Genomic DNA, 26,036 nt, shown 5'->3' with positions numbered 1-26,036 from the left:
ACCTCACAAGACGCGTGCGTGTGGAGGAGTCTTGTTTTGCTGGCGCCTCACAAGACGCACTAGTATAGGATGTGGTCGCTGTGCTGACTTTTTCTGCTCAACTGAACGTCAAGTGGATTTAGCCTGGAAGCCTTCTCTGAGTCACGGAGCTAGTGTGGATGGCGTGGAGCATCAGATACAACCGCGGGTGAGCTGTGGTGTCGTGTGCATTAGCTGAGAGACGGGCCAGAGATCACGTCTTCCTGGCAGCACTGTGAAGAGCAAATGCTAGTTCAGTCTTATGGGCGTGTGTCATTATTAATTTGAAGTACTGGAATGAGTCTCACTTATTTAGTAGCACTTAACTTTCCTATTGCCATAATTAATAATAACTGCATTATATGATCATAGTAAGCATGTAAGGGATGTTGTGAAGGATGGATCTTCCAAACCCTGGAGCTGGACATAGTTGTGACTAGTTTAATTGACATAATATCATTATATACTGCATCACACCTGGAGTAACCTGGAAAGAACAGCTTGTGTTGGTATGGAACATGCAAGGGTTCCTCTGCAAACAGCATGGAATCTCCAGAAACAGCCCAGTTCAGTGATTGGCACAGGTGTTTTCTTGACAGAAAATGTGATGATTGGATTATTCTGATGTAATGGCCCTGTGTTGCATCTAGTGTGAAAACAAGCCTAATCTTGAGATCTGCCTGATCATACCACAAATGCCAGCAAAACAGACGTGCCCTGAGACGGAAATGAATTATTTAAGTGACAGTTATTTAAGTTAACTGAGGGCATGCATTATTTGGCTGACCTGTGGTGTGAAAGCATGAAAGCATGAGCCATTTTTCCCAACACATATCTAAATAGAGTTCTTCTACGTAGACAGAGGAGCCCTCTGGAATCCACTCTTCTGATTGTGGGGTGTCTTCAGTGTCTACAATGTCTTCAAAATGTAAAGTTTTTCAGAGAATGGTGTGATTCTGACTGCACTCCATTTGTTATTCATTATTTTTTATATTATACAGTATGTCAGTTTGAAGTTGAACTTAAATGTGGAGAAACATGTCTAGTTCCATTTGTTTGCAAAGCTTACATACGTTCAGTTAGCTTAAGCGAGTGGCAGAATGAAGCTGATGGTATTAAGAACAGAGAAAAAGCTGAATGCATGCATCAAAAAACAGTACTTTTTCACTGTTTCACTGTTTTTCACGGTTTTATTTTCATTATGTCATTGGGTATAAGAGCTTCTAGAATAGCTCAATGCTGAGTATGATTACAAGCTGTCTACCCATCATATAGCTGGTGATAAAACTAAGTTTCACTAGTAAAACTAGTAAAACTAGTATCACTCTGGTATTTATCTTTGTGGTAAAGCTTGCAAGGCATATGTGGTTTTTTTGCAGTGTTTCTGGCTGATAGCAACCCAGTGTTGAAGAACTCGGTAGTTAAATCAAGATCAATAAACCACAGATGCATCAGGTTGAGTGACAACCAGCAGCTGCAGTTATGCATATTGCACAGCTTACAAACAGTACACATCTGTGCAGTGTTCACGGTCTAAACTTCTGTTCTTCTTTTTTAATTTGCATTCTCTTCTGTACAAATAGATAATCTGTTCCTGGTTTTCGAAACATTCCCCACATTAATTTACATACATTTTTTAAATGTTATTTTCTGGTGCTTTAAAAGGTTCAAATGCCAGATCGGCTGGTCGCATACGATGGCTAGGCATGCGGTGAGGATGTAACATGTGACACTTGTCACATATGGAGTACAGATCAACAGCAGGATGTGCGGGTGATGGATAGGGTGGGAGGAGCGGCAAAATGATGTCATGACTGAAAAGGAAGCAGCTTCCTCTGCAGTTTCCCCCCAGACTTGCTTAACTTCTCCTTTAGAAATGTCCGCATGATAACATTTTCATTCTGATAATACCCAATGAGGAAGAGGAATGCACAGCTGCCTGATATGGCGTTATATTGGACAATACTGAACGTAGTGTACATCATTTATATTACAATGCCGGTAGAGTAAAGTCTGTCAGAAGTGAGCTTGTTATGTCCTAAAGAAAACGAGGCTATTCTGCCACTCCTATTGTCTTCGGTAGTGCCAGTATTGCATGATTCCTCAAACAAAGTACACACAATGGCAACCTTCAATAACTAGTTTATACAGCTGATCTAATGGAGAAACAAGTGGTGCAATATGTAGGGCAGACCTGGTCTTGTCTGATGTATTGGAACCTCCAAAATACAATGCTCTCAACAAGTGCAAGCCCTGCCTTGTGGTCCACTCATTGGCTCAGTTGCACTAGACAAAATCAATTGAGCACAGAAGAGTATTTTAATCCAGAACAATTATGTATTTGATCCAGGTCTGATATGGGGAAACTGTGATGCAGGAGGTTAAAAGTCAGCTGAGATCGTGTGGTCAGTAAATTTCTAGTGAAAATGTGCTGGTGGTTCAGTGCTGGTTATTTCCTGGAAACGGTTTCTCAGTAGAATAATCCCCAGCTCTTAATTGGCTTTATATGTTCAGACAAATGCAGTAGCTGACATTGGTTTTTCAAGAGGGTCATATAGGTTATATGGTTATCTGAAAATGAATGAATACGATTACCATTTTGGCATGCATCTGACCTTTTTCCTAATCAGTCGTTCATCTTGTAGATGAACCCCCACATATTACTTTTCTTTATTTATGTATTTATTTATTAATGGTAGTCTGTTATATGACTCAGAAAGAAAGTGATTGAATATTTTCCCAAGAAAAATTTAAGCGAGAAACATTCTAAAAACACTGTAGGCTCACCAGCTCACTCAAAGCTCTTCTCTGGTTCCCATCCAAACCTTGGAGATGTGGATATGCTGTACCCATATTTAAACCTGATTAACTTGACAAAGACCCACAATATGCTTCCTAAACTTTTCTATATAACATATATGTCATGTAAGTTATATATGTTTTCCTATATTTACATTAAATGTAAATGATTGGCATAATCACTGCATCAGAGCTGGAAGACCTTGCTCAACTCGCTTTGCATATCTGTAATGTGTTCTATAGATAGGTGAAGGTTATTCATGCTAGACTAATTCCCTTGAACATGTATTATGTGGATTCACACGACATACAGTGCATTTAATTAACCCAAACCAAAAGAGAGCTCGAAGCCTTCTTCTGTCATAAACTGTAACTCCATGTATATAGAGAAGCGCTTTAATAAGTGCTGCGGAGTGCTCATGTTGTGGTTTGTTTTCCTGAGCTTATGTTCAGTTTGACTCAGATTCTCAGTGAGCCACACCTGCCCTGGGGATGTCAGATTTTGCCTCTGAAACTCCCCTCTGCAGTTTGCACAACATGGCTGCCCTTCCTGTTTGCTCTTTAATGCATGTCTTATCTGCAGAATCATTGTCATGACCTTCTTTCTCACCTTTTTCCTTTCTACCACACTGCAGCTACTTCAGACTAAAAACTTCTCAAAAAGGCATCTCTGTGTTTATCTTGATGACACCATCAGATGAACATTGAATCTGGGTACCTCCCATGACCATATGTTGCATTTTGAGCGTTTTCTGAGAATTTGTGATATATATTCCCATTTAACCACAGGTTGAACTTTGAATTGAGACAAATTCATTTGAAGCTAGTGTTGCATCAATAATAAACAAGAGGTGACAGTCACCTGCATTATTCAAAAAAATGCTAGCCTCATATTTCTTAGTCCTAAATCAGAGAAACCAGGGTAGAATTTATTTTCAAAAATTTGCATACAGACATGGATCATGAGCCCTTAACCTTTCTCACCCTCAGAACATTCCAAGCCCAGGAATTGTCTTCTGGTGGCCATTATCACCAGCTTTAGCGTGCTTCCTATGCTCATGTATGGAAGCATACACACAGCACAGCACACACACATTTGTATTTCATATTGAGAGATATGATTGATAGATTTTTTGCATTTAATAATCCAAATTATAAAACATAATCACAGGTCCTTTTTGAGGGGCAGAAAAGTGTCAGCAAGAGCAGCTTCACAGAAAAGGGACAGGAACAGAACCTTTCATGTCCAGTTTCCCAAGCAGCAGAGTGGCTGGGAAAATATTGCCTTCAATGTGTCTGTGGAATATTACTGATTGACGCTCAGTATCCTAGCTGGTAGAATGCCATGAGGAGGCCTCTTTGTTGGCAGTTTTTTTTCTCAAAAAGGGAAGCACTTACAGTAGCGCGTTATTGTTCGTCTGTTATTTCCTAAAACCATCAGGAGCCGATTCTCAATAAGGGGAATCACAGCTTGTTTACAGGGCCAGAGGAAAGTCATTTTGAATATCTAACCATATCAAACAGGAGTTCCAGCACAATGCAGTGCTTCTGCTGTTCTGTGGGAGTCCATTGGCTTCGGGGATCACAAACAATAGCGCAGCACCTGTTTCCTCGGTGGACCAGGAGAATGATTTTCCTGTTTGGGGTTCCCGATGGAAACGAGACCCTGTGAAAACTTGGAGAGGGATTCTCATGCTGGTTTCCACGCTAATGTACTGCGGAGCTGGGTCCATTATCCTGTTGAAAAATCATGTCTGTGCGACTCATATTGCACCGTCGGGCTTACCCTGCTGTAAAATCCAGCTCCGCCAGCTATGGCCAGCTTGAAAATTGAGCTGGTCAAGCTGGTCATAAACTGGTCAAACTGACTTGGGCAACCAGCATGGCCAGGCTGGTCATAAAGCTGGTCTACCAACTGTTTCAAAACATTGCTGGAGCTTGACAAACCATGTCAAGCTGGGAGCTGGTCTGAACGGGTCAACTAGCTATACCATGTCGAGCTGGGAGCTGGTCCAAACTGTCCAACCAGCTACCAGCTGTTTTGATGCCATGCACAGAGACTAGAAGCATGTCTGATTGGCTTGGGAAGTGGATCAGCACAGCTGCTCATTGGTTGTCGTTGGCAGTAGCTGCCTCTATCTGCACTCACACCGCTTAGTCTGAAGAGGATCTTCCCTGAATACCACTACTGTCATTTCCCTGAAGGTCTTCTCTTGTTGTCAGGATTTATTTCCTGATACAAATTCCAACACAATTTACCTTTTTATTATTCACACATACTTAATAATCAATGATTAGTTGACCAGTACATTACATTACATTACATTACATTACATTACGTGGCATTTAGCAGACGCTCTTATCCAGAGCGACGTACAACAAAGTGCAAATCAAACACAAGAACAAGTGCAAAAGTGGACCTGAGAGGACAGTACAGTTCCGAGTCCTAGTGTAAACATACAGAAATTCAGAACCCTTGAAGAGTACTATCAACTTTCAAACTAGCATACCACAGTTGGCAGCTAGTATACATACCCTACTTGGTAACTGGTTAATTGTTATGATAAGTTTCCATTGGCATTAGGATGTATGTAGTTGTTACATTACACTATATCATGCTCTTTGACAATGATGTATTTACAACTAGTCACAAGGGGAAATGAGTGGTTTATTGTATTTCACAACATTTTGGAAATCGTAGAGTGAAACAAGGAAATAACAAATAGAGATTTGGTATAAAGCGGAGACCAGCACATTTTTACTGAGAAGGTGTGTGTGGAATAAGTACAAAAGTCAATTGTCAACTGACAGATGGTTTTAATTCCTTGTTGCAAAATGTGAAAATGCGGAAGTAAACTTGTTGACACTCAAACGGACATGCACACATCCCCTTATGAAAAGGATATGATTTCATTATTACAACATCATTTCAACGAAATTGTGTACAATATCTATTTATTTTCGAGTATGCATTTATTAATGCTAGGACAACCTTCAACAGGTTACTTGAACACATTATATAGCTTCATCCATAATGTTCTCTAAGTTATATCTATTGCATATATACACTTAGTGACCACTTTTTTAGGGAGACCTTTATGAAAAACATGGTGCAAAAAACATCCAGTGGGTGGCAGTTCTTAAGGTGAAATGCCTTGTTAATGACCATAAGGTGAGATGAGAATGGTCAGACTGGCTCAAACTGACAGGAAAGTGACTGAAACTCAAAGTACTGTCTGTTACAACAGTTGTATGCGGAAGAGCATCTCTGAGCGCACAACACATTGAACCTTGAAGTGGATGGAATACAGCTGTATAAGGCCAATAAGTTAAATAAATAAGTCTAATAAATACTGAATAAAATGGTCACTGTGTGACCATCAGTTCTTTGATTTGAACTGGAATCAGCTGCTGTAATTGTCACTTAATTCATCCACTCCATAATTTGATTCATATCTCTTTACGCAACCATTGATGATGTGAATTAGCAGTGGAACGTCGCAAACAAACTGCACTGTGTTCTTGAAAGGCCGTGTTATGTATCGGATGTTGTCTATTGTCATTCATTTGTGAGTGTCTACAGTATTTGCACCTGTTTGTAAAGCGCATTGCAGTGCTGTGGGTATTGTGAGGGTATTGTGAGTGCTGTGCCCTTCCTATGGGAATGTGTTAATGACGGATCTCCCTAACGGCCAGCGCAGGGTCAGGTGAACCCCCCCCCACGCTTTCCTATCCACCACTCAGTGCAGGGTCTATTGGCCCCAGCTGCACACAATGATGGCTTCCTGCCTCGTATCTGCAAGAAAAGCCCCTCTGGTGTAAAAATAGGGAGGGCTTCATCCTCTGAGGAGCCTGTCACAGGAGCAGGTTAGTGTGTGATAGGCGCAGTCAGTCACAGGAGCAGCTCACAGTGTGTGATAAGGACAGTCGGTCACAGGAGCTGGTCAGTGTGTGATAAGGGTAGTCGGTCACAGGAGCTGGTCAGTGTGTGACAGAGGCAGTCGGTCACAGGAGCAGGTCAGTGTGTGATGGGGCAGTCGGTCACAGGAGCAGGTCAGTGTGTGATGGGGTAGTCAGTCACAGGAGCAGGTCAGTGTGTGATGGGGCAGTCGGTCACAGGAGCAGGTCAGTGTGTGATGGGGCAGTCGGTCACAGGAGCAGGTCAGTGTGTGATGGGGTAGTCAGTCACAGGAGCAGGTCAGTGTGTGATGGGGCAGTCGGTCACAGGAGCAGGTCAGTGTGTGATGGGGCAGTCGGTCACAGGAGCAGGTCAGTGTGTGATGGGGCAGTCGGTCACAGGAGCAGGTCAGTGTGTGATGGGGCAGTCAGTCACAGGAGCAGGTCAGTGTGTGATGGGGTAGTCGGTCAGTGCCACACTATCACAGGAGCAGGTCAGTGTGTGATAGGGGCAGTTGGTCACAGGAGCAGGTCAGTGTGTGATAGGGGCAGTCGGTCACAGGAGCAGGTCAGTGTGTGATAGGGGCAGTCGGTCACAGGAGCAGGTCAGTGTGCGACAGGGGCAGTCGGTCAGTGCCTTGCTGCCACAGGGGCAGTTCAGTGTGTGATTGGGGCAGTTGATCAGTCCAACTGAGATGGATGTCTGCCCAGCTCCTGTGATGCTAGAAAGGTTCTTTGAAGTTGAAGGCTCTGAGTCTGAGAGGTGGCGTGACTTCAGAAAGACTTCAGACCCTCAGGCCCTCAGACCCTAACCCCAGTGTAGCTGCAATAAGATCAGTGCAGTGCAGTTCCCTCTCTACGTGCACCTGGCGGTCGTGCTGCTTGTTCACGCCTGTTTTCCGTTCTGGTTCCTCAGTGGTGGAATGACTTGCCTACCACTGTCAGGACAGCAGAATCCCTCCCCCTATTTTGACGCAGAATCAAAACACACCTTTTCAAACTCTACCTTAGTCCTCCCTCCTGATTTCCCCCGCCCCCCCCTTTCTGATATCCCTATCCTCCTTGTCTAACCCCCCAAAAAAAAAAAAAAAAAAAATTGCACTTATGATGACGACTATATGTTTAGAACAGCATTCACATCTATTATGGATGTGATGCTTTGACTTGTAGAAGAACCTATGCACTTGTAAGTCGTTTTGGATTAAAAGCGTCAAAAATGACAAAAATGTAAATGTGCAGTTGGGCCCTTGAGCATGGCCCCTAACCCCACATTGCTCCAGGGGGGGTTGGCCCCTGATTAGTCACTTTGGATAAAAGTGTTAGCCAAATAATATGTAATGTAATGCAATGTGTAACTTTTTAAGTATCTGCAGTTTTCTTCCTTTAAGAAGTCTTAAAACGTTGACAACGTGTCATTAAAATAAATAGTTTTTGGTTCAGAAAATGAAAATGGTAAAATGAAATGAAAATACAATAAGTGTGAATATGTCCTCAAGAGCACTGTTAATGATTAAATATACAGAACGGAAATATTCAGCTTCCATTCAATGATCAGTGTAACGTTTAAGTTTTTCTTTAAAAAAAAAGCAAGGAATAGCCTTGCATGTTCCTCTTACTCCAGTATGATATTCAAATAGCTTTTTTCATTGCCCCTTATCTACCCTTTGGCACATAAACAACATTTGTTTTTACCCGGTTCATTATGGCCTTTCCTCTATGACATTACGTCTTTCGTGGCTGCTGATTGGCTCAGTTTCATTTGAAGGACAGCATATCCAGTCAGTAAGAACCCATTGGTCAGTTTCTACACGTTGTAATTCTAGCTTAATTCTTGTTGCTATGTGGAGATATGTTGCCATAGAGATACTGTTATGTTGATTTCAGTTTTCTGATGGCAGTGTCAGATGGCCAGGAACAATGTGCCTCTCTACAGCTGAAAGGCAAAGCTGGCTTTTTTTTGTATAAACACTCTATGCAGTCATTTACAGCCACAACCATCCCTGGTCCACACAATTCATTTTTTCAGAATAAGGGCCTTGCTCAAGGGCCGAACAGCTGCACTGATCTTATCGTGGCCACACTGGGGCTTGTTCCTTAACCCTATAGGCTGCCCCATAAAAGAAGGTCTCACTTAGCCTTTCGCTTGTTATACATACATTTCACATCCACTTCTTACAGTTGTGTTCAAATAAATTGCAGTGCATTAAAAAAGTGAATAAGTGAAAATATTTTTTAATAGCTTTTAGTTCAATATTTCAAATATAGTGGAAACATTAAACATTCAATTCCAAATCAAAGCATTAGCAGATTTTATCAAGTCTGCATTATACGGGAAGCAAAAGAAAAGGAATATTAATCTGTTAAAATAAATGGCAGTGTCAACATATTTCTCTTCTAACTCTCTTCAAACAGCATGAACTGAAGAAACTTTTCAAGATTTAACTTCACTGTAAATTACTGAACTAATATTTAGTTGCATAATCATTGTTTTTGATAACTGCTGCGCATCTGCATTGCATTGAGTCAACCAACTTCCTGCACCTAGAAACAGGTATTTCAGCCCAGGATGAACAAACTACATTCCACAGTTCCTGTGCATTTTTAGGTTTTGCTTCAGAAACTGCATTTTTAATGTCACCCCACAAGTTTTAAATGGGGTTGAGGTTGGGGGATTGAGCTGGCCACTCCATTACCTCAATCCTTTTTGTCTGGAACCAAGATGTTGCTCGCTTACTTGTGTGTTTGCGGTCGTTGTCTTATTGAAACACCCATTTCAGTGGCATTTCCTCTTTGGCATACAGCAACATAATCTCTTCAAGTATTTTGATGTATTCAAACTGATCAATGATCCCTGGTATACGAACCCAACACCGTAGTATGAGAAACATCCCCATAGTATGATTTTTGCGCCACCATGCTTCACCGTCTTCACAGTGTACTGTGGCTTGAATTCACTACCCAGGGGATGTCTGACGTACTGTCGACGACCACTAGACCCAAAAAGAACTATTTTACTCTCATCAGTCCATTTCTCTTTGGGCCAATGGATGTGTTCCTTGGCAAATTTTAACCGATTCTGCACATGCCCTTTTTTCAACAATGGTGCTTTACGGGGGCTTCTTGCTGATAGCTTAGCTTCAATCAAACGTCTTCTGACTGTAACAGCACTTACAGGTAAATTTAGATCATCTTTGATCTTTCTGGAGCTGATGAATGGCTGAATCTTTGCCATTCTGACTATTCTCTGATCTGTTTTAACAGTAGTTGCTTGTTTTCTTCCGCTTGTTTCGGGTTTTTGTTGCCATTTTAAAGCATGTGAGATCATTTTAGCTGAGCATCGTATAATTTGCTGCACTTCTTTTTACGTTTTCCCCTCTCTAATCAATTTTTTTTATGAAATGACGTTGTTCCTCCGAACAGTGTTTGGAATGGCCCATTTTACTCAGCAATTCAGAAGGAAATATATTTTATAACAATGTGTGAAACATTTGCTTCCCTTCTTCCTTAATAAAGGACAATTAATGACACCAGTTTTTTTACAGGATGAATTAATTCTCTAATTAAACTCCAAACTGCTATTATTTTGAACATGACCCTTTCAATGAATGAGTCAATTACTCAGAACAAGCAGCGTGTGTGTCATGACAGTTGGGTCTGTTGTTTTTCTATTACACTACTACATCTACAAGTAAAGTATTTGCCATGCAGAAATATCTGAGAAATAACTGAACATAGATCCATCTGTGTGGATTGTGAGCCAAAACACTTTGCTCTCAACCGTGCCAATTTTGAAACCAATGTTGTTGTTCTGAAAATGACCCTTCTTACCCAAATGACTGTCAAAGCTGTGGTTAAACCCGACCTGTGAGTCAAGTGAAGAACGAACATCTATCTGTCTATAATTACCAATATGGTGCTCCCTGGGGGATTTTTCTTGACGGGGACTGCCAGAGCTAATTTAATATCATCCACATTAAAACTCTCCAAGTTGCACAATGTCTATTTCTGCGCATCGGAAAAGTGTGACATCCTATTTTCTGTACATTATGTCCCCATCATATGAGGTACAGAGAGGGAAGAGTGAGTCATTGAGGTAACCGATGTAACTGGAAGTCACCCTTCCTATTGTCCCTCTGCTCTAAACTTCACTTCAGGGGCAACTTGGCGTTTTGAAAGCCGATTGTGTCACGAAGACTGAATCTAAGAATGGTCATGTGGAAGTTCCTGTGCTGCATCAGTGTTGCTAATGCCCCACCACCATCACCCTGGGGTGGGCTCTGGCACTGCCGGGTTGTAAATTTCCACGCTGTGTCAAAAGTAGGAAATCACTGAAGCAACACTGACCAGCATTACATAAATCTCCCGCTGGCTCCTACTCATTCCTCACATGTGGTTGTCTGTTGTGTCAGTATATTGCAGATATCAGCTGGAGGGCAGTGGTCAGTATTGTAGTCTTGATTGAGAGAGCACATATATCAAAAAAGTATTCAGTCGAATAGGCACTTTTGCATCATAAATAAAGTCTGAGGATGTGTCTAAACATTAACAGTGACGTGGCTTCCCATCCGAGTCGTGGAGCAACTTACTTACCTCTCAAAGGTCATATTTACTCGCCTGGCCGAGGCCACCTGAAGACAGGACCTTGTTGTTTTGAAAGGCCGGCCTCTTTAACTGTTATCAGGAAAAGAAACAGACACTAATGCCACTAACATTTCCCAGCATCCTGCTTTGTATTTTCTCAGAAGCAGCTGCTGACATTTTCATAAAGCATAGACCTGATTCACTGCCATGCAAAACTTTGGCCCCGTTATTTGTTTTCCTCGCACGACGTCACCACGTTGTTGTGTTAGTCGAGAGAGTGTGGCGAATGCTCCCAGAGTGCTTTTTCACTCATTGCCGAGAGGCCGACGCTGCCTGGTTGTGATGAAGCCCGGGAGGGTACAGTAGGCTACTGCGAGTGAGTGATAAGGCTCTGAGCGTGTCTTCTTTCCCCAGGCGATGAGTTAAGATGCAGCACACCTCCTGTACAGAGGACCGCATCCACCACGCCCTGGCGCGGTGTCTGGACGGCCTGTGTCTCGGTCCCGCCCCGACGCAGTCCTGGCACGGTAAGCCCAATCTCCCCATCCCGTGGCACTGGGACAGGAATGGGGGGGGGGGAGGGGAGGGGAGGGGAGGGGGGTTGTGTCGGTCCTCTGCAGGAGCCGTTTTCTGGATAAAGACTAACAAATCCACTCAGAGCTATGCTGGCACCAGTGAGCCGTCGTGACAGGATGTTACTTAATGGGGGAAGAATAGCATAAACTTAGTATTAAGCATTCGGGTTCTTTCAGATCAAAACCCAGCCTAGTCCTCCACTCAGTACTTCATGGGTGCCAAATCAAGTGCCACGGAGGGCTGATGTTTTGCAGGCTTTCCTTCAAACCGATCACTACTCCAGCTGATTTCACTAATTAACACAGTCGTGAAACCAGCTGGTGTTATGATTGGTTGGAATAATACTGCATACCCTTGGCCCTCCATGGTGCATGACAGGGATGTACCATGGTGCATGCACGTACACTCAGTGAGCACTTTATTAGGTATTTATTAGACTTGTTTTTTAGACGTATTAAGTGTTCAGTTGCTGTAGCCTATCCACTGAAGAGGTTTGACACGTTGTGTGTTCAGAGATGCTCTTCTGCATACGACTGTTGTAATGTGTGGTTATTTGCATTACCCTCACCTTCCTATCTCATTAACAACACGTTTCTGCCTGCAGAACAACCGCTCGCTGGATTTGCCGCCACATGATTGGCTGATTAAATATTTGCATTAACAAGCTGGTTTAGAGGTCTACCTAATGAAGTGATCACTGAGTGTATAATATACTTACAGGTATACTCCATTTCAGCAACATGCATACGGGCGACATGTTTTTATAATTCTGATCATTTTAAACATCTCGAAAATACATCCCGATTCACAAAATGCATTAAAGACATTCACGTTCCAATTTGTCAAGTCAAGTCACCTCCGGGGAAGTTAGCAGCTAGCAGAAGCGCTCTGTAGCACAGGCGCACGTGGCAAGCTTTTTTTTCAGCAGAGTGTAAACCGGGTTCTTGGTATTTCTGTTAAAGGAAATCTGAAAGCTAGCACGCCGACTGCGGCGGAAGCGGTAGGGCAGACCGCACAGCGCCACACGATGATGATGAGCCGGGGTGGGTGGGGCACGGGGGGCGGCGCTGCCCACTCGCAAACTGCCTCGGCTCTGACGTGCTTGTGGTGTGCGATGGCATAGTGACACATGGGCGAAGCAAACGTGATTAAAATGTACGATAGCGATAACTCATTTATATCCAATTAAAATGGTCAAAGGGAATCTCCCGTGTAGGTTTGTGGATCCCCGATAGCGTGCTATCGCTTTCGTATGTGCTCCATTTCGGTTTTAATAGGTTTTTAACCGTTGCATGTACTGTATGTCGGGGAAACTCTGACAGTCTATGCGACAATATATTTTTTAATGAGTGTTAATGTGTCACATTAAGTTACATTCATTCAACAGACAGTGAACCTACAGCCATGATACAAAATGCAAATATATACAAATAAGTAAACAAAAACTAAAAATGTCAAATTAATTATCAAGGTACCTTCTCTTCCATTGAAGCTCTGCCTTTTTGGAACAGGTCAAGTCAACTTTATCCTTATCACTGTAAGCGCTGGAGCCTGTTAAAAAATGAAATACCTCCTATGCTACAACTTGATTAGAATATTACCTTCAATTCAACTCTTGAATCTATTGAATACCCAGGAGCAGGATGCTATTACAGTATGATCAACTGTACGTTGCTCTGGATAAGAGTGTCTGCCAAATGATAAGCAATGCTTCACAACAAATTTGTCTCACAACAACATAATAATAGACAGTATGTACACAAAGCTGAATGAGATACAGGATCAGTGAAAGTTCAGCCAATCATGTTAGGTTGTGGAGAACCATGACTTCAAAAAATGTTTTGGGCAAACATAGATTGTATATGTTAATGTCCAAATGTTATAGGAAAAATGTTGGTGGTACATTTTTGTCAAACCCTTTTTTATGATTAAAACGGTGGTACTACAAGTGTTCTATACTAGTTAGTTGTATACTTTTCTAGGAAAAGGTTATTATTGGGGAAGCAAGTTATATATTTTGCCATGGGTTTGAACTCTTTTTAGTATATACACTTTTTAGCCTGTAGAGAGAGTGTAATAGGGAGCACAGCCAAATTTAAAGTACATTTTCAGTGCAATTCTAATGAGCCCACACCATGAATGATAATTCACCTCCTACACTAAGTGAGATAAGATTAGTACTTGATTAGTACAATGACTTCTTAGTTTGGAAATGCCATTTAGCAACTCTTTATCACCAATGACCTTTTTAATTTTTCTGTGATAGCTTATCATGCTCTGAGGACCTATATTTCTCCTGACCTCTCACAGATGTGAGTTTTTATTCAAAAATACTTATAAACCACTAAATCTCAGCATTAGATAAACACTGATGGCTGTCACTGTACTGCTCACCTTAGGATTGCATGTGTATATTTGTTTGTCCATAAGTCTTATCCTGAACATGCTGTTTCTGTCATGTCTCTTTTTACTTTGTGTGTGTGTGTGCTTGTGTGTGCCTGTGTGTGCATGCGTGCCGGCATATGTGTGTGTGTGTGTGTATGTCTGTGTGTGCGTGCGTGCCTGCATATGTGTGTGTGCATCTACACATGTGTGTCTAGTTGGGCTGTGCATGAATCGATGGAGTCTGGAGGAACTGGTGAAAAGAAACCCTGAGAACTTCCTCATCCTCCTGCAGGAGATCCTGAGGAAGACCAGAGAGGTAAGAACCCCATTCCCTCCATCATTGAGCTGCTCAAATGGACATAGCACTAACTGTCACGGGTTGGACTAACTGAAGAATATGTGACATAAAATACTGCATCAGCCCTCTGCTGGTAGGATCTGTGTACTGTACTTAAAGGCATCTTTTGTTGTAGTGAGCAGGGTGTAGTGCGCAGGGTACAGGGTGTAGGGTACAAGCTGCAGGGTGTAGTGAACAGGGTGTAGGGTACAAGCTGCAGGGTGTAGTGAGGAGGGTGCAGGGTGTAGTGAGCAGGGTGCTGTGAAAATAGTGTAGAGTACAAGCTGCAGGGTTTAGTGAGCAGGGTAACAGGTGTAGTGTGCAGGGTACAGGGTGTAGTGAACTGGGTATACGGTACAAGGTGCAGCATGTAGTGAGCAGGGTGCAGGGTGTAGGTGCAGGGTGTAGGGTGTAGTGTAGGGTGTAGGTGCAGGGTGTAGGGTCTAGTGTAGGGTGTAGGTGCAGGGTGTAGGGTCTAGTGTAGTGTAGGGTGTAGGTGCAGGGTGTAGGGTCTAGTGTAGTGTAGGGTGTAGGTGCAGGGTGTAGGGTGTAGTGTAGTGTAGGGTGTAGGTGCAGGGTGTACGGTGTAGTGTAGGGTGCAGGTGCAGGGTGTAGGGTGTAGTGTAGGGTGTTGTGTAGTATAGTGTAGGGTGCAGGTTGTAGGGTGTACGTGCAGGGTGTAGGGTGTAGTGTAGGGTCTAGGTGCAGGGTGTAGTGTAGTGTAGGGTGCAGGTGCAGGGTGTAGGGTGTAGTGCAGGGTGTAGGGTCAAGACTGTATAGTTTTTCAGGATCCTCAAATTTACTGTAACCTGGATAGAGGTGTTTTCAAATTGTATGCCCCTCATACCCTGAATGTTTTTCATAAGGAACTGAAACTTGATTCTGTTTGAACTTTTGGTCATTTTAAATCTTAGGTCTGGACCTTACGTATTTATTTGATATGTATTTATTCTTAGTGTTATTACAATAATTCTATTTTTCATTTTAATTAGCAATTTTATTTTTAAATGATTTGTACTTTTAGTATTGTTGTTGTAGCCTGTAATCTTGGCACCATTGGAAATGAGGGCTTGTTCTGTCAATGCATCTTCCGGGATGGGTTGACGATGACGATGAAATGAAGATGAAGAGCTGACTGTTCTGTGTTTGCTGTTTGCTCTGTCCTCAGGCCCAGGAGCAGTGTCAGTACGAGCTGGTGGCCCCGCTCACTCTCATGTTCTCCTCCACCCTCCTGCAGGTAAGGGCCACACACTGAGCTGCCCTGCCTGAATGAAACAGGGCCTCACTCAAAATGTCTGGGCCCCACTGACCCAAACAGACTGTGCAATTATAAAATAATTCTAGAGGATCGGGAATTCTGTAGTGCAATGCATGTGTGTGCATGCGTGTTAATGTGTGTGTGTGTGTGTGTGTGTGTGTGCATTATTGTGTGTGAGTGTGTGTGTGCGTACGTGGTTGTAACGTCCCTGACGGTGAATGTGACGGAGTAAAAATACATGTGCGAGTGACATAATGAATGCTTGTGGTAAGTATGCTATGTGTGCGGTGTGGACGTCTGTGTGTCTGTGTGACGGCCGGAGTAAAGGGTTCCGTGTACGAGCGTCAGTGCGAGTCTCCAGCAGCCTATCCCTGCCCTCTGATTGGCCCACGCTTGCTTTCAGACTCCGTACTTTCCCCCGGGCGATGACATCGTCAGGGAGGCCTGCCAGGTGTTCCGCCGCTTCCTCACCTGGCCCGAGCCGTACTGCAGCCTGTGCAAAGACCTGCTGTCCACCCTCCACCAGGAGCTCCGGGCCCCAGGTAAACCGCCTGTCCCATCCCGGGGGGCCAGCTTAGCCCCAGGTAACTGCCTGTCCCATTCTGGGGTCAGCTTAGCCCCAGGTAACTGCCCCACATCGACCCTCATCAACGGCACTCTGCCGCCATCTAGTGAACGAAATTATTAATGCGCTGACGTGAGCGAAAGGGTTAGTATACTGTCGGCAACTGTAGGCCTACATTCATATAAATAATCATGATTATTATATTCAGAGCAGAGAAAGGCACTCCATATTATTTTTTAATAGTTTATTATTAATTGATTTATGTCAAACATGTAACAGTGTCTGGCTGTCATCGGAATTACCAAAAAGAAGTACAAACATGGTTCTTTAAGCAAAAAATGTCATATTGTGAGTGAGTACAGGGGACTGCACCTAATGATTAAATGGATGTACTATAACAGAGGGAGGGTAACACTGTCCTACCTGCACAATTTTTTTAATTTTTTTGTCAATTACTGCTTTGATAGTTAAATGCGAAAAGAAAATTTGAAAATTGACTGCCCGTATGCTTTTGTGTTGTGGGATTGTGACTTGCAAACAGTACACAAATAGTAATATACAATATATAAACCTTGCTTTAACCACGGTTTTCTCTCATTTCTAAATCTCTCTTTTTTAAAACAGTACTTTAAAATGGGTATATGATAGTTATGAGGGTTTTCATTTTGAAGTTTCAAGTTACAGATAGTGAAGTCATTCATTAAAGTTGAATGAGAGTTTCAGAGAGAATGACGGGGAAGGACACACACAATGGACGGTTACCAGTAAAGAAGAATCTGAATCTGAGAAAGTTTAGTTCCTCATTCTACGCTTCCGTGATTTACGGAAAATGTTGTGAAAATAGAACATCATCCAAATACGGTCCACGTAAGCAATTGTCTGACAGGATGAATGGGCAGATAATATCAGGAGTATTCAAGTAATGTGTGTGTGTGTGCGTGTGTGTGCGTGAGAGAGCCAGGGAGAGAGAAAGAGAGCATATGCGAAACTGAGCAAAAAAAGGAACTACCAAAAATATATTCCTCTTGTCGAGTATACTTTAAATACAGGTTTAACTACATCATCAACCTTTCTCTGCACAGTCCCAGAATATTTAGCAGCCTGTAGACTAGTGGTCAAGGTTCATGCCTGAGACCCAGAAGGTTGATGGTTCTAGCCCCAGTTTAGCCATGATAAAATCCACAGAGCTGTTGAGCTGTTGAGCAAGGCTCCTAATCCCACATTGGTCCAGGGGGGATTGTCTAATCCCTGCTTAATCTAACAAACATTATGTTGCTTTGGATACAAGCGTCAGCTAAATAGCAGTCATTTAAATGTAATCTTTTTCCCTCAGGTATCTCCTACCACAGGCTGGTGAGAGGAGAACAGGGCTTGACCACCGCCAACCACCGCTCAAAGACCATGTAAGTGAGGCGAGAGCAGCAGAAACCTGGATCTAGGTTTCTAGCGGCTGTCTAGTTACTGTGTGCCATAAAGAAGTGGCTGCCAAACTGCTACCGCAGTAGTCCAGCTTTTTTCATTTTGTTCTGTGAACACATAGTGTAAACATGTTGCTTCCCTCCTGTGGCTTATCTCTACATGCAAGCCTCAAGCCAACTTCTGCTTTTTAAATGTATTTCTTTGCCTCAGCAGAGGGGTGAGGTTTGTAGTCGTGAGGGTGGAGGGTGTGGGGTTAGGGTTTAGTGCCGTCATTTACTATAACTCACTAATTTCTTCCTCTAGTCCACCCATCACGTACAGATATGAGTATTTTTAGGTGTGATTACTGAAGCCCCAGACAGCTAACACAGGCCTGTGTCTCGTAGAGCTCCAGACAGTTTTCAGACTGCTTTCTCTGTCTTGATTTTGAATCATTTTAATGCAAACTGCCACTCAGTGTAACCCCAGGCTTTCTCATTAGCTGACACCTAAAGGCACACATGTCAGTGTGCAATCTGAGCAATGGTGTGTGTGTGTGTGTGTGTGTGTGTGCATGTGTGTGTGTGTGTGTGTGCGCATGTGCAGTGTGTATAACAGTGTACAGCAATGTGTTTGTGTACCGGTGTACAGTAATGTGTGTGTGTGTGCATGTGTGTGTGGTGTGTATAACAGTGTACAGTAATGTATGTGTGTGCGTGTGTGTGCATGTGCGTGTGCGTGTGTGTAGTGTGAATGCGTAATGGTACATTTGCCTGTTTTCAGGACGGTTCTCCTGATGAACCCCGTCGACGTCCCCCCAGAGTTCCTCTCCGTGTCTGAGCAGCTGAGTAGCATCCGCTATTCCCAGAAGGAGACTTACATCACCCTTATCAAACACGCATACCAATCCTCCCTGGGCACAAAGTACCCTCTCCAGAGTATACACAAGGCACTGCAGGTACGCATACTTACACATTGAGATTAAGCATCACCTTCATTCTTTTCGAGAATGTTATCTTATCTACTCAGCTATGGTAATATAGTAAAATGTACAATCATATATCACATCTTTTGTTATATAGTTATATAGTAGCATTTGGTAATGACTAAGTAATAACTAAGCTTGCCACAAAAACACGGGAGTTTGATCCACTAATACATATTGGTATGTATATGTTTACATATTAGTTGCCTTTTTGATTGCTTGCCATTACTTAGGTAAACACACTTTGCTACAATTCAAGTATTCTGAAAGTCCCGGCAATGTACTTTTAGTGTATGTACACTTATGTTACAGCAATCCCTATTTAGCCTTTTGTTGTCAAACCCTGATGTTATTGTACATTATTATCCCATCTAAAGCATGCAGGGCTTGTGTTTGTGCTAGTGTTTAGGCTAGCCTTTTCAGACTCTGTAAAAGGAAGCTTACATTTATGTCCATTAAGTGTCCTTTAAGTCAGTCTTAAATAAAGACACTGGACTGTAGTATTAGGCTGACGGCTCCTGCTGTGCTTACCACCCCCAGTCGAAATGTGTGGAGGAGGTGGGGCAGATCTTTTCCGCCGTGACTGAGGCGCTGGAGACTGCAGCAGCCATGGAGGACCCGCACACGGCCAGAGGTCACCTGCTGCAGGCTCTGGAAGGCCTGAAACAGAGCATCGGTGTGCCTGTCTCCAACGGCAGAAAATCCGACGGTGAGACCATCTTTTCTGACTGGCTTCAGAGTGGTTTCAGATTTTCTTTTGTTCTTTTCATAAACGTGAGATTTTATTAAGATTGTGCAACTGTGTTCTTTTCACCAGGTATGCTGCAGACTCTGCTGTTGCCCACAGCCAAATGCTACATGTATGAGTGGGACAGAGACAGTTTTGGTAAGGAGTTTCACTTCACGCGCACAGAATCTTACTTTGAGTCTGACTGCTCTCTCAGTCTCTTCTGAGCTCGCCTGTCAGTTTTGGGCAGTTATGCGGGTAAACGGTGTCGTTATGTTATTCTCTTGGTACTTCCTTAGACATTTTACATGACATCCTGGAGCATGAACACAGCCTGGGAACCAGCCATATTCCTCCTGGACGGCAAGATGAAGACGACGAGGAGGAGGATGAGGAAGAGGAGGAGGAGAAAGACGTGGATGAGGAGGATATCATGGAGGAAGGGGGGGCCATGGGGAACGGCTACGTGGACTACCGAGCCTCCACCCTCTCCACCGTCTCCACCTTCTCCACGGCCTCCAAAGACTCCATGTTCTCCACCTTCTCCATCGCCTCCAACTGCTCCGTGCCCTCGGTGCTCTCGGTGGCGTCCGGGGTGGACAGCGACTTCTTCGACGACATGGAGGACAGCTCGTCGGAGCGGCCGTCGAAGGCCAAGGCCCGGCTGAGCAACCGCTTCTCCATGCTGTGGGCCCGCTCCACCAACACCCTGATCCGGGCCAAGAGCCTGGGCAGCCCGGACGCCAAGCGCCTGGTGGTGCGGTCCAAGCGCTCCAACTCGCTGCCCCAGCAGGTCCAGCTGGGGGCCCTGGAGCAGCAGCCCCTCAGGCACGTGTGCTACCGCAGGAGGCCCATCCTGAGCTGCGACGAGGAGGGCAAGGCCGCCACGCTGCGGGTGGTGGTGTTCGGCGCGGACCACGTGGCGGGGAAGGTGGCCAGGGCCTACAGCAACCTCCGGCTGCAGGAGAGCGCCTGCCCTCGCCTCACCAGGGTCTTCAAACTGCAGTTCTTCTTCATCCCCGTGAGGAGGGGCTCCGGAGGCCCCCCCGGCCTGGCCGTTCCCAGCCTGCTCTCGCTCTCCACGAGCCCCCTCAGAGGATCCCCCAGCGTGGTGAGTATGGCTGCCCTGCACCGTGGCTCAAAAACTGACACAAACCTGCCTTTCTCCTAACTGTATCGCTCTGCTTTATATTCACCTATATACAGTGTAGTGTGCTTATTTATTTTTATTGAATGCTTTTCATAAATAAAGGACACACTGCATATTTTTGCATTTTTGCAGGGCTATTTCTGAGCAGCCCATAAGCGTACTGTACTGCACTATGCAGGTTAATGTTGTAGCATTTTGTTTTATAGATGCATTGTTATTTCTTGCTCTGAGCGGCTCTCAGGCCTGGGCTCTTTTTAAAGCTGCTTTGTGACAATCCTGCGTTGTAAAGAAGCGCAATACAAATAAAAATAAAATGGAACGAATCCTGATTTTTTTTTTCGGCGGTCCTGATTTCGTCTCGGCTGTTGCAGGAGCTGCACGCGTCATGCTCGGAGGACAGCACCAATGACATCGCACGCTTCATCGGGATACTAGACCCCTGGTACGAACGCAACATGCTGAGCCTGCTCAACCTGCCCGTCAGTGTTGTGTGCCAGGTAAGACGCCCCCTACTGTCCGTAAGGTGAACGTCCGCCGCTCGGAGCTGGATGTGCAGTAGCGGCTGTGAGCTGCCAGTGCTCCTCTCTCAGGGCGTTGTTGGTGTCAGCGAACACTCGCCGGCTGTAGCGGCGTTAACTCCTCTGCATTGACGAGTGCCGCATTCACAGTGAGTGTCGTTGTGTTTTCCAGCAAACTTCAAAAATAGAAGCTGACTCATGCGACAGCTCCAATGAACGGCTGCCTATCCTGGCAGATCTGGTGCTGTACTACTGCCGCTACGCAGCTCGCCCGATACTGGTGCAGCTGTACCAGGCCGAGGTGAGTGCCCGCTGGCGAAACAGGCCTCACTCTGCCTGAGCCTCTAGCAAAACGATTTACTGTACATAAGTACAAGTTTTGTTATCTTCTGTGCCAAACCCATGAGGAAATTAATGTTGCTCCAAAAAGGAAGGAACATTCAGCCAATTCAATAGGCACGCCAGACTGTGGGGAGAAAATAAAAATTGGAACAGTGTTTAGAAATGACATTTTGATATACACTCTCAGAAAAAAATGGTAGAATAAAATATACCTAAAAAGGTACACTAGCCAGCAATACATACTACGTCATTAATTTGTACCTTTTTTGCTTGTAAAATGTACCCAAATAGAACATTATTGTTCCTACATACAGGTATATTGTTGCTTAAAGAACAAAAATGTACCTCAAATGTACCTTTATTTCTGAGAGTGTAAGTCTGTTATTCTGGGAACAGCACATGACAAAAGTCAAAACAATGAGGCTTTCTTATTCTAGGCAGGGAGCTTTTGTTTTTATCATCTCACCGAGTCGACATTGTGTGTAATTAATTGACCGAGTGATTGACGGGTTTGCCCCGGTGCAGCTGACCTTGGCAGGGGGGGAGAGGAGGAACGAGGTGTTCATTCACTCGCTGGAGCTTGGTCACACGGCGGGGACCCGCGCCATCAAAGCCATGGGTGAGTACGACCCGTCACTCCTTCCAGCTCCACCCAGCTCCACCCAGCTCACACTCCACCCAGCTCCACCCAGCCCACACTCCACCCAGCTCCACCCAGCTCACACTCCACCCAGCTCCACCCAGCTCCACCCTGCTCACACTCCACCCAGCTCCACCCAGCTCACACTCCACCCAGCTCCACCCAGCTCACTCACTCATTTCTCACAGCAGCCTGTGTGTGCTCTCTCGCCCACAGGGTCATAGGTCAAAGGCCTTCTTTCAAGATACACTGTTACTGAGACATCCAGTTAAACCACATACCAAAAAAAACACCTTCCGATTATTCAATAAAAGGCCAAAAGTGCACATTTCTGGCAAGACCCGTGAAGCTTTGCACAAGGCTCACATGACAGCTGTGAGCTTTTGATTCCCTGAGTACCATTTCTGCCACCGTGACTCACTTTAGTCCACAGTTGCAGATGAGTTATCGCTAGGTTATCACTGTACACTTCTGGTTTTATCAGTCTGAACTTCAGTTGACATTCCTAAAGCAGAACTGGTGGAGTACTGCTTTATAAAACGTTTTGTTATTGTGTGGATCACCAGCCACAAGAATTTTTTGATTCATTCATTGATTGACACACAATTGTATATGATAACGTTCATCAAGCCATAGTTTTATACAGTGTAACTTGGAACTCTGGATAAGGGTGTAAGTACTGTAGTGCAAGAGGAAATAATTAAGCTGTGTCCCTGTACACTGTAGGTGCTGCAAGCAAGAGGTTTGGGATCGACGGCGATCGGGAAGCTGTACCTTTAACACTAGAAGTGGTGTACAATAAGGTATGAAGGAGTATAGAGGCATTTTAAAGGGTGAAATTCCTGGGCATTGGCCTAAAATACCTGGTCCTCCTCTGGGGCGTATAACACCTCCTTAATGTCTACTCTCAGGTCGGTGTGAGCGGGAGAAGCAAATGCAGTAAATCAGAGAAGGTTTGCACTTCCATCACCCTGACCAAAGCCTGCAAGAAGCCTGAGGAGTTAGGTATGTGGCTGACGCATCCAGAGAACCACCAGCTCTGTCTCGTGTTTAATGAGGGCTGTGTCATGTGTTTTTAAGTTACTGTAAATCTGATTAATATCAATAAGGTCTGTGTCCTTCATTACTTTACGATGGTTATCATCTGATGTAAAAAACTGGGTTGAACTAAAATTCTGCTACTAAGTTTTTATAATAGCACAAGTACTAGTTGTTGATGTATGTATGTATTTATTTATATACCATTTATTTACAATATGGTGTTCGCAGATGGATGCCACAGATGCTGACGAATGCCATGTGAAAACTAAAAGCAAATTATATTTTTTTTTCTTCGTTTGTGTTTGTTTAGATTCCAAAATGGAGTATCTTAAGTTGATGATGACGGAGGTTCTGAAAAGACAGAATTCTAAATCCAAAAAGGGGTACAATCAGGTGAGCAAGAAAACAATCTCTGGTAAAAACAGTCGGTTCACCCGGTTGAATGCAGTGCAGTGTAAACAACATAAAGCTTATGCAAAGGAAGTGTTTCATGTGGTTGGGAGGTGCAAAAACTGGCAGCGAAAACAGTTCACGCAACTCACACTGAACTGAAAACAAACTGAGTTCTTATAAGTCAACACATTAAAAGAACATCTCGTGTTACAGTGTGTGATATGGTTACTGTATTTTTTTGTCTTTACAGTAACTATAGCAATAGTTAGGTGTCGTGAGGATGTACAAGGAGCCAGATGTGACTGAAACTCTCTGAACAACTTTAGACTATGGCTTAGTGACAGGGACTAGGATGGTTGGTGTTTCAAGCCCCAGTGTAGCCACAATAAGATCAGTGCAGCTGTTGGCCCCTGCCTAGTCTAATCAAATGTAAGTCACTTTGGATAAAAACATCCGCTAAATAACGAATAATTTCTCCCATTTCCCTTTGCCTCCTCAGCAACTCTCCACCATGGAGGTAAAGGTGGACAAGGTGCAGGTGACTGGGGCCGGCAGCACCACCTTTGCCGTGTGCCTGGATCAGGACGAGAAGAAGATCTTTCAGAGCGTCAAAAGGTGCAGTGAGACACACGCTCTGCGATCAGATAAGGAGCTGAGCTCTGACATACAGTAGTAGGATCTATGCCATTTTGTGAAGAGTTTATCTTTCCTTGAACAACCTTTGCACAGCACTAACTGCATGTCTGCCTGCAGGTGTGATGTGTCGGTGTGCTACAAGCCGGACAGCACAGCCGACTGGAGGCTCCGCAAGGCCTTGGCCGCCCAGAGCCAGCCCCTACACCCCACGTTCTGCTCTCTGCTCTGCCTGCCCCTCGCCACCTTCAGCGGGGCCCAGCCCTGAGAGCCCTGAGGACGCAGCCCTGAGGGTCCTCCCCTGAGAGACCTGAGGACCCAGCCCTGAGAGACCTGAGGACCCAGCCCTGAGAGACCTGAGGACCCAGCCCTGAGAGTCCTTAGGACCCAGCCCTGAGAGACCTGAGGACCCAGCCCTGAGGGTCCTCCCCTGAGAGACCTGAGGGCCCAGCCCTGAGGGTCCTCCCCTGAGAGACCTGAGGACCCACCCCTGGGAGCCCTGCTGGGGCTGAACTGGCTCCACAGCAGCTGCCACCTTCCGCCAAGAGACTCAAAATCACAATAATTCACTCACACCACAAGACTGTGGCCAGACTATGTTTGTAAAGCAAATATATAGATTTGTATAAACAGTAATGATGAACATACCAAAATGCTGCACCAGCATTGGCATAAAAATTTTTTTTCTGGAATAATTTAGATTATTTTTTTATCCTTTTTTTTTATTTGTGAATTTTTAATCTGTCATTTTTAATCTGTAAATTGTATTGGCCAGGAAAATGAGGCAATGTAGATTTTAACCTTCACTGTTTTGATCCTTCATCTTATATCAGCTTGCACACTGCCACTAGAGATACACAGTAATGTCACGGGTTAATGCAACTCTAACTGTTTTCATGAGACCAATCTGGAGAGTAGTGGACTCATTTAAATACTCAAAGAGTTGATTTGACGCTGAAGATTTTACTCTGTAGATAACATGTGCAATAACCTGATGTACATGTGCAATAACCTGACTTGATTGAAGGTCAGTGATGTTGTGGGGAAAAAGATTCTCAGGTATAACTGTTTATTTATTTTTAATTTACCAACAAAACAGCATAATTTAATCAGATGGGATTCAAGCAAACCTTATTAGTTGTTGAGTTTTGATACATTTACTGTACATAGTGCTAGATGAGAATTTGTGTATGCATTACAAAAGATGGCAATAGCAATGATATATTTTCTTACATCAGGTATCATCATTTGAATCTGAATTCTTTTCATGCAGACGTGGACAACAGTAGTACCTTTATCTCCTTGTACAGAATGTAAATTATTTTCTTTCAACACTTTATAACAAACATACTGTACGTTTATTGCTGTAAATGTCTACTCTGTAAAGAGCTAATTGCTTAGCAGAAACTGTACAGAAACAAAGACTAGCATGCAGGAATAACATTCAAATAGCAGTGAAATGTGCTCCTTTCAGATCCGGTAAAATGGATGAAGAATAGCACAAGGTACATTTTGCTACTTAATGACACTTACCTTATGTGCACTCTATATTTAAAATGGTACTGATGAAAAAAGGTTTAATATATGTATATATTAAAGTTAAATATGTCACTCTTTATATGTAAATGTTTTTGTTTTATCCATGAATACTGATGTTATTTCAATGACTTGATGATTTTTATTTTTCGATTTTTGATTTGCTATACTTTAAATGAGCACCAATCTCCTTTTTTGAAATACTGTTTATACAGTATTGTGTATATACAGTGTACTAATAAAGATATCAAAACAAA

At 43.8% G+C, this 26,036-nt stretch overlaps 1 protein-coding gene across 1 annotated transcript; it reads left to right on the top strand.

Annotated features, from left to right (window-relative positions):
- Positions 1-26,036, top strand: pik3r5 (phosphoinositide-3-kinase, regulatory subunit 5). The gene is made up of 18 exons (XM_061232062.1): positions 1-187; positions 11,710-11,822; positions 14,472-14,572; positions 15,762-15,830; positions 16,255-16,393; positions 17,750-17,819; positions 18,598-18,772; positions 19,340-19,508; positions 19,617-19,685; positions 19,826-20,637; positions 21,048-21,173; positions 21,367-21,495; positions 22,062-22,155; positions 22,903-22,979; positions 23,088-23,181; positions 23,528-23,610; positions 24,110-24,225; positions 24,364-26,036. Exons 2-18 carry the CDS (start codon positions 11,723-11,725, stop codon positions 24,509-24,511), a joined length of 2,571 nt encoding a protein of 856 aa, XP_061088046.1. The 5' UTR covers positions 1-187; positions 11,710-11,722; the 3' UTR covers positions 24,512-26,036.

Source organism: Conger conger, chromosome 2 (assembly GCF_963514075.1).
Source record: "Conger conger chromosome 2, fConCon1.1, whole genome shotgun sequence".
Classification (NCBI taxonomy): Eukaryota; Metazoa; Chordata; class Actinopteri; order Anguilliformes; family Congridae; genus Conger; species Conger conger.
The sequence above is the reverse complement of the archived record's forward strand: the minus strand, read 5'-3'. Positions and strand labels throughout refer to the sequence as shown.